Here is a 19,447-nt window from a genome sequence, read left to right as displayed (position 1 = left end):
AATACAAATGAGTAAACAAAATTGGATTTTTTGATTACATATAAAATGGTACAAACTTAAATGACCTTCTTATCTCGGTGAGACATTTATACAGAACTAGCAATTTAAAAGAGCTCAGAATTATTAACCTCTGTAAAGGGTTTGGGAAGGACAGATTATCAAGACACATGCTCTATATCTTTCTCTTCATGATCCTAGATAATTTTGTGTAAAAGATTGTTCACATTTCCCCAAGACTGCTTGGGAGAGCTTGACCCTTTGAAAGTCATAACTCTTTCAACAGTGATTAGCATTTTTATAAACAGGTATTCTAAAGAAGGTACTGTCAGTTGCTAAGCAAGATTCACAGCTGCTTGCTGAATCCCACTGCTAGACAAGTTAGTTCTCAAGTTCCACCTTTAATACCATTAGGAATACTGCAGCCAAGCATACCTACCAAGCAGCATGAGAGTCCCTCTACCAGCCAGTGTTGGATCATTGCCAAGCCATAATCACGGCAGGTATGTAAGCTTCTGCCTTTATTTTAGGTAGTTTCTGGTCTTTGACTCCATACAAAAGAACAATGTAATTAATTCTGGTGCATCAGGTCTATTAACTACTCTTCCTAGAATCTACACATCTAGTGATAATCTACTCATCACAATGAGTGCAAGACTTCCTTTATTTGCATTTACTATTAAAACCAGAAACCATGTTACTAACACAGTTTAGATTACTAACACTGTTAGATTCTGAATGGTCAATTATTTGTGTCAGTCAAAGAGGCTGCTTGAAAAAAGGCTAGTTTACTCTAAAGAAAAGACATCTAGTCTGAGAAGAAGTCAGGATAGGGAAAAAAAGTAACTATTGTGAAGCTGCCCAAGAATAAAGTTTGTTTGTGTGTGTGTATGGCTGTGCGTGTGTATATGTGCATTTGCTTTATAACGTTTGAAAACAGTAGATCTAAGTAATTGTAATTAATTTTTTGGACAAAGAACAATGTAAAGACTTTTTGATAATTTGGTGAGTATTTGCATCTTAATTTGTATATATTGTGATTTTTTTCTGTGACTTAAGTACCATGTAAATATCAGAAAAAATTAATATAATTGTTAACATTAAGATAATTTGCTTTTATATTTAATGACTGTACACTATATATTATAAAATCTTAACTAAAATTTATAAAAAGTTAAAGCCACGCTGTATAGCAGCAATTATTAAAAATCTTGGATTGTTTTTACATAACTCATGTAAGCAATTAAAGAAAGGTTAACAGTATGGCATACATTTTTCTCCAAAAAACACTGAGCTTATGTGCTATTTACAGAAACTTTATAATATAAAATATTCAAACATCTAAGGAAACATCTAAAATAATGGCTTTACTATTTTATCTTTTTAGGAATACACGATTGATATAATTTTTGCCCAAACCTGGTTTGATAGTCGTTTAAAATTCAATAGTACAATGAAAGTGCTTATGCTTAACAGTAATATGGTTGGAAAAATTTGGATTCCTGACACTTTCTTCAGAAACTCAAGAAAATCTGATGCTCATTGGATAACAACCCCTAATCGTCTGCTTCGAATATGGAATGATGGAAGAGTTCTATATACTCTACGGTAATACTATTTTAAAAAAATGGAATTGCTCTAATTTATTTTTCATACTAATATTTGATCAACTTATAAATTTTCCTTTTTAAAGTTGCAAAGCAATAAATATGGAGTTCCTTTTAAACATTAAAATCTAAAATGGTACGATATTTTGTAAACATTTAAGCTCAAAGTAATGCTGATTTTCAATGATATAGTAAAACAACCTTACAAAAGGATTACATGAATGTTAACATGTAAGCTTTAAGTTTATTCAATTCATCATCTTGAACATATCTGTTTATTAAGAATAATCCTCAATGGAAAGATGTTCATGATAAATTAAGGAAAAAAAGTCACCATACTTAACCATGTACACTTTGTTAATTGTGTGTATGCATGCACATGTGTGTTTGTTGACCTCCAGAAATACACATTTTTTAATCGTAAACAGAGATTATACTAAATGTATACCAGCTGGGGAGGAAAATGTTAGAATTTTCTTCTTATTATTATCACTTAAGACTTTGAGATTTTGAAGTTTTATTTTCTAATATATCAAAGTTTATTAGTGTAGGCCAAAATCATGAAATTTAAGGAAAAGACCTCTGATTCTTGAAATTATTTCTCATTTTTTAATATTTATTTTTCTATCTAAATAGATTGACAATTAATGCAGAATGTTATCTTCAGCTTCATAACTTTCCAATGGATGAACATTCCTGTCCACTGGAATTTTCAAGCTGTAAGTAATAAAATACATGACAACTTTATATAATTTTAGCCCCAGGTACTGTTTATTTAAAAATATAAAATAAAAGTGCTAAAATACAATTTATATAGTTTTTAGAAATGTATTAACTCAGAACATATTTATTATGTTCAACTCTCTTAGATAAAAAATAATTATAAGTGAAATATTTATTTCTTGCTTTGAACTGTAAAAAAAATGACAAAAATACTTATTGAATGTATATATTTTTATATCATTCTTTGCAAATTTTAGTTATATCCAAGTGCCCTTTTTGTATTTTGATTTAATAAAGGAGTACTTAAGATAGGTTTGCATTAAAGTATTTTTGCACTGTCATGACTAAAGAATTCCTTCAGATTTTATTCATCTTCCTGAGGCAAGATTTAACTTTATTACATTAGATTTTAAAATGTTAAAAAATTGATTTGGTGAAGAGTATTTACTACATGAATGGCAAATATTTGCGAAGAGCTTAATGAGTTGAAAAGCCAAGGTAGAAATGTTAATTTAAAAAAAAAAAAAGAATGAAATGCAGAGAAATGATTAGAGCTAAATAACTTAAATATAAAACCCTAGAATTTTGTTCCAAGGAAATGATTAGACTCTTTCTACATCAATAACAATTTATTTTATGTATACTAAAATATTTATTACCACATATATTTTTATAAATATAAAATGTAAAATGAATTTTTAAAATGTTATTGCCTATATTCACAAATTATCTAATGCTATTTTTCTTCTTTGAAACTTGATTTTTTAATATATTACATTCTAGAATCTTTCACAATAGATTATAAGTATTCATAAGTCTTATCTTCTTCATTTATGAAATTCTCAAATATCTGTTGTCACTTTTATTAATGATTTTCTTGACTTTTCTTAATAATTTTTGCCTCATCAAAATGTCTTTTTAATTTATAATCTCATACTTCATATTAGCTTCTCAGTAAATAAAACAGCCAAATCACAGCAGAGACTTGATTAATAAAAACACTTAAGGAATAGTTAATATACAAATGTTTGAAGATGTAGCAATTATTGTATTCTACTCTAGGTACCATGCCTAAATTATTTTTTGTGATACTGCCATTATTGGGAATTAATAATCTATCCCTAATGCAATTGGGTACCACTGACATAAACAAAATAATCTTTTCTTCAGGCACTCTTCAGGCACATAATGGGTCCAGTAGACAATTAAGCCTTCTGCATCTAATATTTTACAACAAATATATTTGGAATATTTTATTACAGCTCCCATTTTAAAATTATCATGAGATTTAGAGTAGTTAAGTAACTAGCTCACTGTTTTTATTTCTGCCTACACATCTATGTAATGTGACTACATTCTTTTTATTGCCTCTACAATGATAATAAAAAGGAAAACAATAAATATGGAAAAGCAAGATGGATAGAACTCAACAGAACAAAAGAGGAAAGATGGAAAAAAGGAAGAGAAAGCAGATTCTTAAACATGTCTGTGGAGAGATGATAGCTTTTTCACTGCATGGCTGATGGTGCAAAATGATGGCGTTGTGGAAATCTTTAAAGTTAATATTGAATTCTGTTCCTGTAATATGGTACGCTGACCTTTCTGTTGAAAACAACATAAAACTTTATATTTTAAAATATTCTCAAAAACATATTAGTGATCACTAGGAAGAAATTTTCTGCCACAAAAATCCACTTAAAAAATTGAAGCCGGAAAGAAAAATTTGTAGCCAATTTTGACCTGAAGACGTTTGCCAAGCAAGGTCAATTTAAGCTTTGATTTTGACAGCCTTGTGGATTGGATATATAATAGAACATAATCTCTACATATAGTTGAGTTGCAAAAGGCTGGACACATAGGATGACCTGAAGAACTCCCTCACGCACACACTCCCATGTACACACACATACACACACACACACACACACACACACGCCACAACCAGTAAAGTCTAAAAGAAAAATTATCTCTGTAATCATCATACCAAGATGAAATAACTCCTTAAGAGAATTAATTAACGAGCCTGCCCTCACATGAATTTAGAGCCCAATTTCCCTTCACTTGATTGATCCAAAAAGCCTTCATGGATTTTGCTGACAGGTAACAGAGACAAAAACATATCCTTTTTGAAAAGATGCAGATTAGTTTTAGACAGCTATAAAGAAGACAAAGACATTTCAAACACAAATAAGTGTGTATCTAGAAAATAGAAAGAATTTAGACAAAAAGGAAGAAATAATGAGAAAATTCAATAAAATCATGGGTAGTTGAACAAGCAGTTATCCAAAGTAGAAACCCAATGATCTAATAAAGATCTGAAAAATTGCTGGGTTTCATTCATAATCAGAAAAATATAAAGTAAAATATACCCTACAGACCAGTAAAAATAAAGAAGATTGTCCACATTGAATTTAATGAGTATATGGATCCACATGTATTTTCACACTAGCTGGTGAGAAAATAGCTTGGTATATTTTTTAAGGAAAAAAAGCCTCACGTTATCTCATAAAGTGGAAATTCTATGTAACACATGACACAGCTACTCTATACCCAGGTATACATCACAGAGAAAGCTTTACATAGGTGTTTTGTGAAGCATGTACAGTGGTATTACTAGCATCAATGTTAGTAATAGCCAGCAGGAAACATTACAAGTGTCTACAACAGTAAAATAGATAAATAAATTTTAGTACATTTTTATAATGCAACACATTTAATATAGCTACATACAACAGCATGAATAACTATTAACGACATGATATTAAAAGAAGTAAAATATAAAATAATTCATCCAATATAGCAGCTATCAAGTAGAGTTAAAAAAAAAACTAAATTAAGCTATATTTTTCAGAAATGCACAACAGAACATCTATTACAAAAAAACAAGGGAAGAATTATCACAGAAATCAGGTTAGTGGTTACCTCTAGTTAGGAGAGGAAAGGTTATATTCGAGTGGACACATGAGTTTTCCTGGATGCTAACAAGGTTCTATTTCTTGATTTAAGTGGAGTTACATGAATTATCATTATTTGATCATTCTGTGATTATTCTTTAAACTATACACATGCATTCATGTGTATAGTATTTTCTGCACTTAATGTATATTAAAATACAAAAATAAAGAAAAATTTTTAAAAATTTCTTTTTAGATAAGTGCAACACTAACAAATTTGGATCTTGTTAATCTACATATTTTCTTTTTATTTTTTGTCTAGATGGATATCCTAAAAATGAAATTGAGTATAAGTGGAAAAAGCCTTCTGTAGAAGTGGCTGATCCTAAATATTGGAGATTATATCAGTTTGCATTTGTAGGGTTACGGAATTCAACTGAAATTTCTCACACAATCTCTGGTAAGAAAGAAACACAAATTAATGAATCAAATGGCATTTATATGTAAGTCTATGGATTGAAATCTATAGTTTTATGTATTTTTATATCTAAAATAAAACTTTTTTTTTCTTCCAGGAGATTATATTATCATGACAATTTTTTTTGATCTGAGCAGACGAATGGGATATTTCACTATTCAGACCTATATTCCATGTATTCTGACAGTTGTTCTTTCTTGGGTGTCTTTTTGGATCAATAAAGATGCGGTACCTGCAAGAACCTCACTGGGTATGACATATAATATTTTGCTATAGTATCATAGGACTTTTACAAATATTTTAATGTGGTAAAAGTTTATAGTTGAATATATTAGAATATTCCTCTGCACTGCAATCAAAGATTAACAGATGCTCTGGTTCAATATGATGTTGAAAAAAAACATATGAAAAACAAGTCAGAAATAGAATTGTAAAGAAGTTGAAATTTCAGAAAATATTTTCCTGCTAATAGGGGTCAAAAAAAGCATAAATAAACAGCAAGAATTTTCACTTGAAAATCATACATAATCCCTGAATCTTAATTTAGTCAACATTTCAGTCACTTTTCATCAAGATTTTATTTTATTTTTTTTTTAGCTGAATCACTTATAGTGACCATTTATTGACTGGTGTGTGTTTAGAAGGCTTTGAAGTGCCTTGCTCTTACAATGGTGCTAATGAATAGTCAGCTGTTCTAAAAGGCAGGTCACTGAAAGACACAGGAAGCTTCTAGGCTTCTGTAATCTATAAAATGTGTAATTAGTCTGTGAATATTTTGAGAGTTGCCTGTTCAATAACACTGATTAAAATGGTAATTTGTAATTCACACTTGATAAAGTAGACTTTTGTTTTCCTTCTTTAGCATCTATTGCAGTAATCAAAATCATATAAGAAAATGCATCTAATTATTATACATTTGTTCAAAAGAATAACTTACATTTATGTATTGATATACAAAGGCAAGTTATTGGTCAATTGATTCATTCCCAAGATCAGTGAAAGTTGTGAATAACATTACTGATAGTTGTTTCTTACAAAGCATAAAGAAAGTTAGGGTCGTTTCTTTTTTCAACAGTGAAGAGGATTTCATGTGATTTCTCTGATAGCTGGGGAATAACTCCATTTTATAAATACAGTAAAATGCAAGTCATATAAAAGTAGCAAGATAAAGCCTGAGGCAACTAACTCTATAGTTGAATGCAGTTCCCTTGAGAGTCTAAACAGAGGTGTAAACATATCTAAGGAATAAAATGCTCTCATATGTGAGTTTTGTTTCCCATTTAAACAATTATTATTATTATTTCAAGTTACTTTTTGTGCCAGAGTAAATTGTTTTAGATTGTATGATACTTTAAATAGGACTAAAAAATTACATTTTTGTTTTTAAACATTATTCTTTTTTTTTTTGAAAGAGAATTTGAATGAACTATTTCTACCATTAGGTCTGTACAAATCCAAAAACTATATGCCATAGTATCATGGAAGAGGATAGCCAATGTGGAATTATGTTTTTGAATGAATTCATATGTTTAATATTAGCATTTCAACTGTAAAGATAAGTGATATCCAGCTCTCACTTGAAGAATATTTCTTATAAGTGTGGATCATATCTAGTTGGAGGATCAAGGTTTATTTTTTTAGAGTGTATATCTATCGTCTGTCTATCTAGCTAGCTAGCTGAAAGACAATTTTCTGAGCTCGTTGATTCAACATTGCATTTTAACAAGCATTTATTAGATGTTTTTTATGAAACAAGCAGTGTTCTAGGTGCTTCAGTATTAACAGTGGACAATAGTTATAAAATCCTCATATTGATGGCATTTATGTTTTAGTGGGCTAATGGGTAATATACAAATATAAAAAACATATAATAAAATGTCAATGAGTAATAAAGTCTACGAAGAGAAAACAAAATAAATAGCTAAATTTACCTCAATGACATTCAATCAATCATACCTGTGTCATCTCTAATTTTTTTCAATCCTAAGTGATTAGGGTAGTTTAGATAAGAAGAAATTGATAACATGTGCAGCTGTGACACAGGGGGCCTAAGATTAGCAGTTATAAGAAAGCCATGAGTAAAGACAAACACACATCCCCAAAGGTACACACATAGGGTTGAGGCCCCAAGAGATATCCAAGTTTATATGTAGAATTCTTCAAAAAATGGAAATTTACTCTATGTTTTTAAAGTATTTCCTTGATAGAATTTTGCCTGTATTTCTTAATTAAACTTTGAAATTAAAATATAGGTTTAATTCAAGTTATCATATAAAAAAGCTGTACTAGTTGGATTTATTTTAACTGGATATGACAGAAAACCTCAAATCACTATAACTTAAATCACTTTAGGTAGATGAGTGTTTTTCATATAAAAAAGTTCAGAGATAGGTAGCCAAAGAGTAATTTTAGTGTGAGATACTTAGACTCCTTCCAACTTTCTACTGTGTTGTGGGTGATTTTAGTTCTCATGATCGCTTAATATTCTAAGATGGTGCTGGTACTCTGGCAGTATGGTCTTGTAGAAAACTATGAGGGAGAGGAGAAGGATACTTCCCATCTCTTTAATGCCATCTTGTTTTTAATGAGATATAATTGATATGTAAATTATATTAGTTTTAGGTATACAAAATGATTCAATATTTGTATATATTGTAAAATAATCATCACAATAAGTCTAGTTAACATCCATCACCATACACAGTTACATAATCTTTATTGTTGTGATGAAGACTTTTAAGATCTACTCTCTTAGCAACTTTCAAATATGCAGTACAGCAATTGTCAACTACAATCACCATGCTGTATGTTACATCCCCATAACTTATTTATTTTAGAACCAGAAGTTTATACCTTTTGACTCCCTTTACCCATTTTTAATGCCATCATTTGGATGTTGCTTATACTCTTGACTTAATTCTTCTTGGCTAGATATCAGCCTGTGGCCTACACATAGCTGAGAGAAGGTAGCAAAGAAAGCTATCCTTCCAGGCAACCTCATGACAGCTAAAAATTAGATGATCTGTCACTATGGAGAAAGGAAGAATGGGTACAGGGAGTCAAGTACTTGCAGTCCACGAATTTAGATGATTAAAACACAAATGGCTATGGTTACCAGTATTTTTTTTTTTCTGTAAATCACAGTAATCATACCCTTTTGTTTCCATTGTTTATTTCCACCCACATTATTGCCAAATTGGATGAAAGAATACAAATGGTCTGTTAAGTTATTTTTCATCTTCTATTGTTTCCCTCCGTCCAGGTATCACTACAGTTCTGACTATGACAACTTTGAGTACAATAGCCAGGAAGTCATTACCTAAGGTTTCTTATGTGACTGCGATGGATCTCTTTGTTTCTGTTTGCTTCATTTTTGTTTTTGCAGCCTTGATGGAATATGGCGCTTTGCATTATTTTACCAGCAACAAAAAAGGAAAGACTACTAGAGACAGAAAGCTAAAAAACAAGGCCTCGGTATGTTAAAAATCTCTATTTTATAAACAGCAACTTACTGTTAGAAATACTGTTTTGAATACTATGTTATACTTGCTTAGACTAATATGGATGCTTGAATTACCCTAACAAAAGATAAATAAAATTAAGATGAAACTGGAGTATCTAACATTGCCCACCAAGGAAAGTGTATTTATATTTCCCCTAAGAAAAGACTTGTACAACTTTTGTAAAAAGTGGTTTCATATGCTATGAATTTTCTCTGAGTGGTAGATTCTTGTACCTAAGAAATTACTTAAGATCACTCTTTAAAGAGATTTTATGTTTGTGGGAGGATGTGAAATTCTAATAACAGATAACCCTGGAAAATTAACTCTTTACATATAAAAATCTCTCTTTAATGTCAGTATTTAACTGTGTTTGAAAGTCATGGCTGTAAAGTTCTTTTTCGTTTCTGTATAATTGTACCGTCTTATTCTCCCTTTCCAATCATAAATCTATCTTAACTTATATTATATCAAGTTGATATATTAGAATTGATTCTTAGATACTAAAGTTTTGGATGATTGACTATAATTTCTTGTTATAGCGGCAATTATAAAGTCTTAAAGTAATATCTAACATTTACTGAGTATGTCAGACACTCTCCTATGTATTTTGCATGTGTGATTTCATTTATACTCATGAATATGAGCTCAGTAATTTGCACAAGAACAACCTTAGGAAGTAAGGGATCCCAGATTCAAACTCAGAACTTTTTTGGTACCAGAGCTTATAATCCTTCCTTTTTATTTCCTGTTCTCATAGAAATTAGAAAAGTAAACATCTGTTTCTTCAATACTAATAAAAAAAAGGGGGGGGGAGGGCTTCATTGCTGACTCTAAAAAATGTTTTCAAAGAGGATTTGTTCTAGAATACCCAAATAAATGAGAACTGTATAAAATAGTTATGCAAGAGTGGCAAGCTTGTAAGCCTACCATAGTATGTATTTAATGAGGCATAGAGTTTTTCATATTATCTTCTAACTGCAAGTTCTAAGATTCAATGTTTTTCTTCCTCTCTTCATTTTTTATTAGTTTCTTTATAAAACTTGGCCACACTTATAAATTATATTTTACTTTTCATGTTATACTTCAAGGACCAAATCCTTGTGAATTTGCTTTCAGATTTTCACAATATTCAAAGAAAGCACAACACATTAGTGGCAGTACACATTTAAGACTTACATTGAGCCTACGACTTTCTCAAGTGGACAGTATTTCAACTTACTCATAGGACATATTATGACCCCTGAAGAGACAAATCATCAAAGGGCAATGATGTCAACTTTAATATCTATGTGTGAAATTTTAGGTAAAGAAAAAATACAGATTTTCTACTATTGGTATTTTGATAAGGATTACAATAAATCTATACATTGCTTTGGGTATTATCAACATTTTAACAGTTTACTAGTATATAAAAATGCAACCAATTTCTGAATATTAATTTTGTATCCTGCTACTTTACTGAATTTATTTCTTAGTTCTACTAGTTTTTTGGTGGAATCTTTAGGATTCTTTATGTATAGTATCCTGTCTTTGCAAATAATGACAGTTTTACTTTTTTTTTTCCAGTTTGGATATCTTTTATTTATTTTTCTTGTCTGATAGCAGCAGCTAGGACTTCCCATACTATGTTGAATAAAAGTGCTGAAAGTGGACATCCTAGTCTTATACCTGATCTTAAAAAAATGCTTTTAGCTTTTTCCTTTTGAATATGATGTTAGTTGTGAATTTGTCATATATGGCTCTTATTATGTTGAGATATGTTCCCTCTATTTCTCTTTTGCTGAAAATTTTTATCATAAATTGATGCTGGATTTTGCGAACTAATTTTTCTGCATCTATTGATATGATCATATGATTTTTATCTTTCATTCTGTTTATGTGGTATATCATATTAACTGATTTGCAGATAGTGAGCCTACATTGCATCTCAAGAATAAATACAGCTTGATCATGGTGTATGTTCTTTTCAATGTATTGCTGAACTTAGTTTGCTAATATTTTTCTGAGGATTTCTGCATCTGTGTTCATCAGAGATATTGGCTTGTAATTTTCCATAATTTTTTTGTAATATTTTTGTCTGGTTTTGGAATTAGGGTAATAGTGGCCTCGTAAAATGAGATTAGAGTCTAACATTGTCTTTAATTATTTTGAATACCTTGAAAAGGATAGGTGTTAATTCTTTTTGAATGTTTGGTAAAATTCTTCTTTGAAACCATTCAGTCCAAGTCTTTTATTTTTGCTTTGAGTTTATTAGTAGTAACTGATGTGTGTAGGTATTCTGTTTCTTCTTGATTCAGTTTTAGAGGATTGTATGTGTCTAGGAATATATCCATTTAATCCAGATTGTCCAATTTGTTGGCATATAATTATTGTTCATAGTTATTTTCTTATAATCCTTAGTATTTCTGTGATGTCAGTTGACACTTCTCCTTTTTTATTTCTGATTTTATTTGGGTCCTCTATCCTTTTTTCTTTATGGGTCTGGTTAAAAGTTTATCAAGTTTGTTTATCTTTTCTAAGAATGAGCTTAGTTTCATTAATTTTTTTTTAGATTCTATTTTGTTTATGCTCTGATCTTTATTATTTTCTTCTCACTTTGGTCTTTGTTGTTTTTTTCTAGTTCCTTTAGGTGTAATATTAGATTGTTTATTTGAGTTTTTTCTTATTCTTTTAGGTAGGCCTGTATTGCTGTGAATCTCTTAGGACTGCTTTCGCGGTGTCCCATATATTTTGGATCGTTGCATTTTCATTTTCATTTTTTTCTAGGTATCTTAATTACTTCCTTGATCTCCTTAACCCATTTATTGTTTAGTGGCATGTCATTTAGCCTCCATATGTTTGTATATTTTTCATTTTTTTTCTCATAATTGGTTTCTGGTTTCATACCATTGTGGTCAGAGATGACGCGTGATATGATTTCAATCTTCTTAAATTTATTGAGACTTGCTTTATGGCATAACCTGTGGACTATCCTGGAAAATGTTCCATGTGTACTTGAGAAGAATGTATATTCTGCTGCTTTGGAGTAAAATTCTCTAAAAATATCAATTAAATCCATCTGGTCTAATGTGTCATTTAAAGCTGCCGTTTCCCTTGATGTCAATAGGTGTTAAATTCCCCTCCTATGATTGTATTACTGTCAATCTCTCCTTTTATGTCAGTTAATATTCGCTTTATGTATTTAGGTGTTCCTATGTTAGGTGCATAAATGTTTCCAAGGGCTATATCCTCTTGTTGGATTGATCCCTTTATCATTATGAATTGGCCTTTTTATGTTTCTTATTATAGTTTTTGTTTTAAACTCTATTTTGTCTAATGTAAGTGATCCTACCCCAGCTATTTTTTTCATTTTCGTTTCCATGAAATATCTTTTTCTATCCCTTTACTTTCAGTCTGTGTATCTCTTTTAATCTAAAGTGGGTCTCTTGTAGACAGCATATGAATGGATCTTCTTTTCTTATCCTATGTCTTTTGACTGGAGCATTTTAAAAGTGATTATTGATAGGTACCTAGTTATTATCATTTTATTATTCATATTTATGTTATTTATTTTTATTCCCCTTCTTTTTCATTAATAAAGTCCCTACAACATTTTTTTGTAATACTGGCTTGGTGGTGATAAGTTCATTTACCTTTTTCTTATCTGGGAAACTTTTTATTTAATTTTTATTTTTCTATTAGAGTTGACATTCAATATAATTTTATATTAGTTTCTTAGAAGCTCTTTATCTCTTCTGAAATTTTAAATGATAGCCTTGCTGGGTAGAGCAGTCTGGGTTGTAGGTTCTTGCTTTTCATCACTTTGAATATCTCGTGTGAATCCTTTCAAGCATGCAAAGTTCCTGTTGAGAAATCAGCTGACAGTCTTATAGGATCTCCTTTGTAGATAGCTAACTGCCTTTTTTTTTTTTTTCCACTGCTTTTAAGATTCTCTCTTTGTCTTAAAACTTTGCTCTTTTAATTATGATGTGTGTTGGTGTGGAACTGTTTGAGTTCATCTTGTTTGGGACTTTCTGAGGTTTCTGGACTTGTATGTATATTTCCTTCACCATGTTAAAGAAGTTTTTCATCATCATTTCTTCAAATAAATTCTCAATCCATTGGTTTCTCTCTTCTCTTTCTGGTACTCTTATGATGCACATCTTTTTATGTTTGATATTGTCCCAGAGGTCCCTTAAACTATCTTAAGTTTTTTTAAATTCTTTTTTCTTGTTGGTGTTTGGATATGGTATTTTCTGCTTTCTTGTCTTCCAAATCACTGATTTCATCCTCTGCCTCATCTAATCTACTGTTGATTTCTTCTAGTGTACCCTTCATTTTAGATATTGTATTCTTCAATTCTGACTGTTTTTATTATTTTTTCCCCTTTTTTATGCTTACTAGTCTTTTGTTATATAGATGCTAAAATTCCTTTAGAATTTTTATAACCAGCGTTTTGAACTCTATATATGATAGTTTGCTTGCTTCCATTTCATTTAGTTCTTTTTCTAGAGTTTTCTTCTGTTCTTGAATTTGGAGCATGCATCTTTGTTTTCTCATTTTGTTTGCCTCTTTGGATTCATTTCTACGTGTTACGTTGATCTGCTATGTCTCTCAGTCTTGGCTGGGTGGCCTTACATAGAAGGTGCCTTGTATGGCCCAGTCTCCTTGATCACTTGCACTGTGTGCTCCACAAGTGTCCCATGTGTAGGTTGTGTGTGCCCTCCTGTTGTAGTTGAGTCTTGATTTCTGTTGGCCCATCAGTGGATGGGTTGATCATCAGGCTTATTGTGAGAACTGACTATACCCATAGTGTATAAGCTGTTATGCATGGGGCTGACCCCATGGAGGAGGACTTGCCCAAGTAGGTTCTGGTGCCTGCCCAGACCACCCTTTAGATATGCTGCTTTAGGGCTAATCGAGTGGTACTTTGTTGTGGTCTGAAGCCACTGACTATGAGCATTGGTTTTGTGGCCTCTTGAAAGGGGCAACTATGCAGGCGAGGGTCAGCTGCTGCCTGTGATCAGTTTGGGGCTATCTGACAAAAGCTACAAAGCTATCCATGGTTGGTCACTGCCTGTGCTGGACCTAAATTTGCAGAGGAGAGGCTATGCTGAAAACCGAGGACAACTGTCATGAGTACCCGGCCTGGGGTAGCTCAGCAAAAGGCGTAGGACATCCCAAGGACTGCTGCCGCCAGCCTGCTACCTGTGAGGCTCAGCCACTGAAAGAGCCTCAAGCAATAAGGGAGTTAGGTAAGGTGGGACCTCAGGGTGTTATCAAGTAGGGCAAGTGGTGTTCACTAGGTAAGTGTAGATACAGATTTGAAGTCAGTGCTGAACCTGTGACCACTTGCAAAAGTCTCTGATCACACCAAGGCCAAGAACTGTCTACCTGGGCCCTTGTATCCCAGAGAGTTCTCCAAGTAAATCTGCAGTGTGGACCAACTCTGGCTGCCTACTGGCTGTTGGCCATCAAAAATGCCTCTGGTAGTATGCAGATTGGATGGGGCAGGGTCCCAGGGAGTCACCATGGTAGAGCCAGCAGAGTTCAACAGGCCTATGCCGATTCATATTTGATTGTGTTTGAGGAGGGCTCAACGTGAGAAAATGGTGCCCCTCCCCCGCCAAAAGCTACACGAGAGGTGGGCTCAACACAGGGATAACTGTGGCTGTCTCTCCAACCCTCGACCTGAAGCTGCACAACTCAGTCTTCCCTTGTATAACTCCAGTGCTGTCCCTCTATCAGAGCCCAGGGAGAATGCCTGGGAGAGATTCTGTGTGTGGGCTCTTTAAAAGGAAAGCCTGAGTTTCCTGTAGCCTTCCATCTCACAGGAATGGATGGATTCCCTGCTGATTTTCACAGCCAGATGTTGTGAGGTCTTCTCTTCCCAGCCCTGGTGCTCTTGGCTAAGACTCATAGCTCTTCAAGGAGAACCTTGGCCACACACATGAGACACTTATGGAGATAACCCTGCTGATTCTCATGTAGATAGGGGCCAGCTCATTTTCCATCCCTGCCCCTCCTAGTCTCGAGGCAGTTTCTTTATATCCTTATAGTTATACTTTTATTCAGTTAGTCTTCAGATGGTTCTCCAGGTTGATTGTTCTATAATTTAGTTGTAATTTTAATGTGGTCATGGGAGAAAGTAAGCACAGTGATTACCTACTTGGCCATCTTAACCAAAACCTTTTAGTGACTTTTTGTAATAACAAAAAAATAATATATTCTCGAACTTTATTATTTAAAGAAAATCCTATTCAATTTTGTTGTTTCTTTTTATATCACTTAAACTGATTTATTTTTTCAATGTTTACTATTTTGAAGGACAGCAGAATCTTGAGAATTTACAAAATGGGCAATACAATTGCACTTCTGATAAATAAGGTTTGGAATGTGTATATTCTTTCAATTAATCTTTTAGTCGTTTCCAGGTCACAAATCTGCCAGTCAAGATATTTTATTTTATTGGTACTATGTCAGCTGTTTGCATATTTTTCTCAGCATATACAAGTCTATTTATATTAACATTTACTACTTATTAGAGTGTAGTTTCTTTCAACTTATAAATTTTTGATGTTTCAGAGAGATAGCAAGAAATTGGAAAATTGTCAATTTAAAGTGATCAGTCCAGATATTAGTCTATTTTTGTGCACTGTAGTATTTAATCATCTCTTTCATGTACTATTGATACCTTCTGACAAACACACTATATTTCCATTTTTGGCAGTTCTTAATGATATATAGAATGCATTTTATTGAATATAACATTGAAATTCCCAACAAACTTGTATTTTAATCACTTTTCTGATTAGCATTTGAATTATGCTATTTAAATATTAAGTGACAAGGAAATGAATACCAATTTGTCTCATTTCTGTACATAATTTTAGTGTTCCACTAAAATTTAGGAGTCTAGTAAAATATCCTCAAGTGTCAACCTCAAAAGATCTGTCATTAACATTTAATAATATACCGCCTCTGCTTTTTGATACATCTAAGCTAATGGAGTCATGAATTTATTTGTGTTTAGGGCATTGCTCCTTATCTTCAGGCTGCACATTTTGTTTCTAATATGGATATTATGACTTATGTGGTGTATTTATCTTTTTCAAAGACGACAAAATGAAATCATTTGCTTCTTTTTGCATCTTCTGAATCTTTAATATTTTGTAGTTGTATTCTATGTTCTTCTTTAGGAACAAAATGAATTTGAATAAAAGTCCAAATTTTAGAAGTTTTCATTTTTTGTGTTTAATATTTAAAATATTTTCCATACAATATTAAATTTTTATGGGTTCGAGTTATATTTATTTCAAAATTTAGGGCTAAAGAATTATAAACATTTTTATTAGAAAGAATTTAAAATCGGATTAAAACAATTTCTTAATCTCAGGATTGTATTTATTTTTTAGATAATAAAACCATTAATTGTAATAAATTGTAAAGTCACATCTTAAGATAACCCCTGAAATAAACAGAGTTCTTAAGGATAAAGAGTTATTAAAACCATAACCATTATTCATATTATACTTACCATTTTATTCAAGGTTTCATTAATTTTTTTTCCAGTAACATTTTTGATGATGGCCAGGTTTTTGTTGTTATTTTGTTATTGCTTGTTTTAACATACTTTAGAGCCAATCGTGATATATCCTCTTCAGGAATCAGCATTAACAATGACATTATCAACAATAAGTATTACCTATTGGCAGCTGAATACTTGCTATGTTTCAAATATTCCACTTGGTGTTTTGTGTGTATCATCTCATTTAATCAAACAAATCTGTGTATTGTTATTGTGACTTTTGTACAACAGAAGACTCAGAGGCAGAAGAGGCATCACATTTCCTGTTCAAGGTTACACAACTCTACTAGGCAGAGCTAGAATTTCTAACCAAATTTCTAACAAGCCTGTCTGATTCCAAAACGATTCTTTTAATGTTCCATAGTACTCTGTAATTGCTTGATTATTTTTTATATTTTTTAAAATTATTATTATTATTTAAATATTATTCAAAACCTGGTATCTTAGAAAGTTTATATGATATGTGTCCCAAATAGTCTTGATAATAATAGTAGCTATTACTACTGAGCAAGATGGAACACTGATCATTTTACATAAGTTATGAAATTTACTCATCACAACCATCACAAAAATTAGGTGCTAACATAATTCCAGCTATGAGGGTAGCTACATTGGTAGAATGAGATGAATTTTGAACACCAGTTGTTCATAAACCTGAGTTTAAAATCTGCACATTCTCTCTCCCAAATATGATGCTTTGAGTTTACCCATTACTTCAGACTTCATCATATCTCTTTTATTCTTTTGCAGCTTTTCAAAGTTTCTTGCATTAACAAAATGTCATCTTTGCTATTTGTTTTTATTATTACTAAAATAAATAAATTACATAACATAAAATAAACAAATAGGCATTGTAAATATTTTAGTGTATAACGTTATAGAAATATAGTTTCTTTTTGTTTTAAAATTAGATTCATGGTTAACAATATTTTAATGAATCATTTTTCTAAAAGTATACAATATATTTCATTTTCAAGGGGTGTATATTTCCACATAATCTTTGGAATGTAAAATAATATTGTAATGTGTTAGAAAGTAAATTATAATCTAAAAACGCATTAAAATTGAATACCTCTTTGATTTTTGGGAACCAAGATTATTTTTATTCCATATAAATCTTTTAGTTTACCTTAAGAGGACATATTAATCTTTAGTATGTTCTTTTCTTTCTCATTTATTATTTTACTCAGATATCCACTGGACTCCATTCTGGATCCACTCTGATTCCAATGAATAGTATTTCTCTGCCGCAAGGAGAAGATGATTATGGGTATCAGTGTTTGGAGGGCAAAGATTGTGCTAGCTTCTTCTGCTGCTTTGAAGACTGCAGAACAGGATCGTGGAGGGAAGGAAGGATACACATCCGCATTGCCAAAATTGATTCTTATTCCCGAATATTTTTCCCAACAGCTTTTGCCCTCTTCAATCTGGTTTATTGGGTTGGCTATCTTTATTTGTAAGTTCCATTTACTAAGAAAAAATCATAAGAAGTTTGACTAATTCTAATATAACCTACTGTACTTCACTAACATGAAGTTTAAATTTAAAATACAGAGAAACCAATGGTTAAAATGTGAATAGTACCATTTTAAGGCTTTCATAGGTAAAGTAGCAGTTTTCCTAGTAATTTACTTAAATTTATGTAAAGCAGATTAGTTGCAAAATTCAGTATATTAAAATACTGTTATATATTTTTCTTGAATTTTATTTATTTTACTTATATCATATTACAATTTTGAACTTATAAGTTTCTTGATTCATATTTTAGAGATGGAATAATTTTAATGCATATTTTATTTTAATATAATCTATCATAACTTGCAATGAGACACTGATCTAATGCCTGATACTTATGTAGTAATTTTTTGCCTACAAAATATTGTTAATTTAATTTTTTTGCCTCTTATTTGTATGTCCTTTTTGGAATAAGCTAGTTAAAAACATAAAGCCATGTTTTTCTGGTATTAATTTCAAGATATTTAACTCCCAAGAAGAAATTGATTTATTTTTAAATTCTTTATTAAAGAAGAAAAGGCCTATTTTTACCTTGTTAAAAGGTCAAATTTTATCTGTCTTTCAATCAAGTCCATTTTTTGACACAGGATTAAATAGAACTCCAATTTTATATTTAGTTTTGATAATTTACAAACTAGGATGGATAACTGAAGTAATTTCTTTTAAGAATAAGGTAAAAAAAAAAGAAGAATGTTATATGTAATCATTTTATTATCTGCTTCATAGAATTTATGTAGTAGGAAGAGATTAACACTGAAATATTTAGCTCTACCAATACTGAAATTAAATGCAAAGAGAATTGATTTTTTCTCTATGTTCTACAAAAGTGTTATATTCCCTAAGTTAACAAAAGCACTGAAGAACAGTGCTTTAGAGTTAAAGAATTATTACCTAGCAAATTGAGTAGCAGGTCATACTAAGGATATGGTATTAAATATGAACTATTAACATTTTTCAGGCTAGAAATGTTCTAGAAACATGCTTTTAAGCATTTGTCACATATTGCTTTTTCCATCTTCTAAGTTTAGACCCTGTTAGTTTTATAACTTCATTATAAATTGTTATAATGTTCTCTTTTCTAGTAAATGAGAGCAGGCTCATTTAAAGATGGAGTTCTAATAGAAGAACCTCTAATGAACATGAATGTGGAGACTCTAAATTCT

At 31.2% G+C, this 19,447-nt stretch overlaps 1 protein-coding gene across 1 annotated transcript in view; it reads left to right on the top strand.

Annotated features, from left to right (window-relative positions):
• Positions 1–19,014, top strand: part of GABRG1 (gamma-aminobutyric acid type A receptor gamma1 subunit) — a 57,244-nt gene extending 38,230 nt beyond the window's left edge. The window contains exons 4-9 of the mRNA XM_006922469.1: positions 1,385–1,605; positions 2,241–2,323; positions 5,544–5,681; positions 5,797–5,949; positions 8,962–9,173; positions 17,960–19,014. Of these exons, the coding sequence (XP_006922531.1) occupies positions 1,385–1,605; positions 2,241–2,323; positions 5,544–5,681; positions 5,797–5,949; positions 8,962–9,173; positions 17,960–18,229 (1,077 nt within the window). The 3' untranslated portion in view covers positions 18,230–19,014. The remainder of the gene's footprint in view (positions 1–1,384; positions 1,606–2,240; positions 2,324–5,543; positions 5,682–5,796; positions 5,950–8,961; positions 9,174–17,959) is intronic.
• Positions 19,015–19,447: the final 433 nt, after the last annotated feature.

This window comes from Pteropus alecto, unplaced genomic scaffold (assembly GCF_000325575.1).
Source record: "Pteropus alecto unplaced genomic scaffold, ASM32557v1 scaffold57, whole genome shotgun sequence".
Taxonomy (NCBI): Eukaryota; Metazoa; Chordata; class Mammalia; order Chiroptera; family Pteropodidae; genus Pteropus; species Pteropus alecto.
The sequence above is the reverse complement of the archived record's forward strand: the minus strand, read 5'-3'. Positions and strand labels throughout refer to the sequence as shown.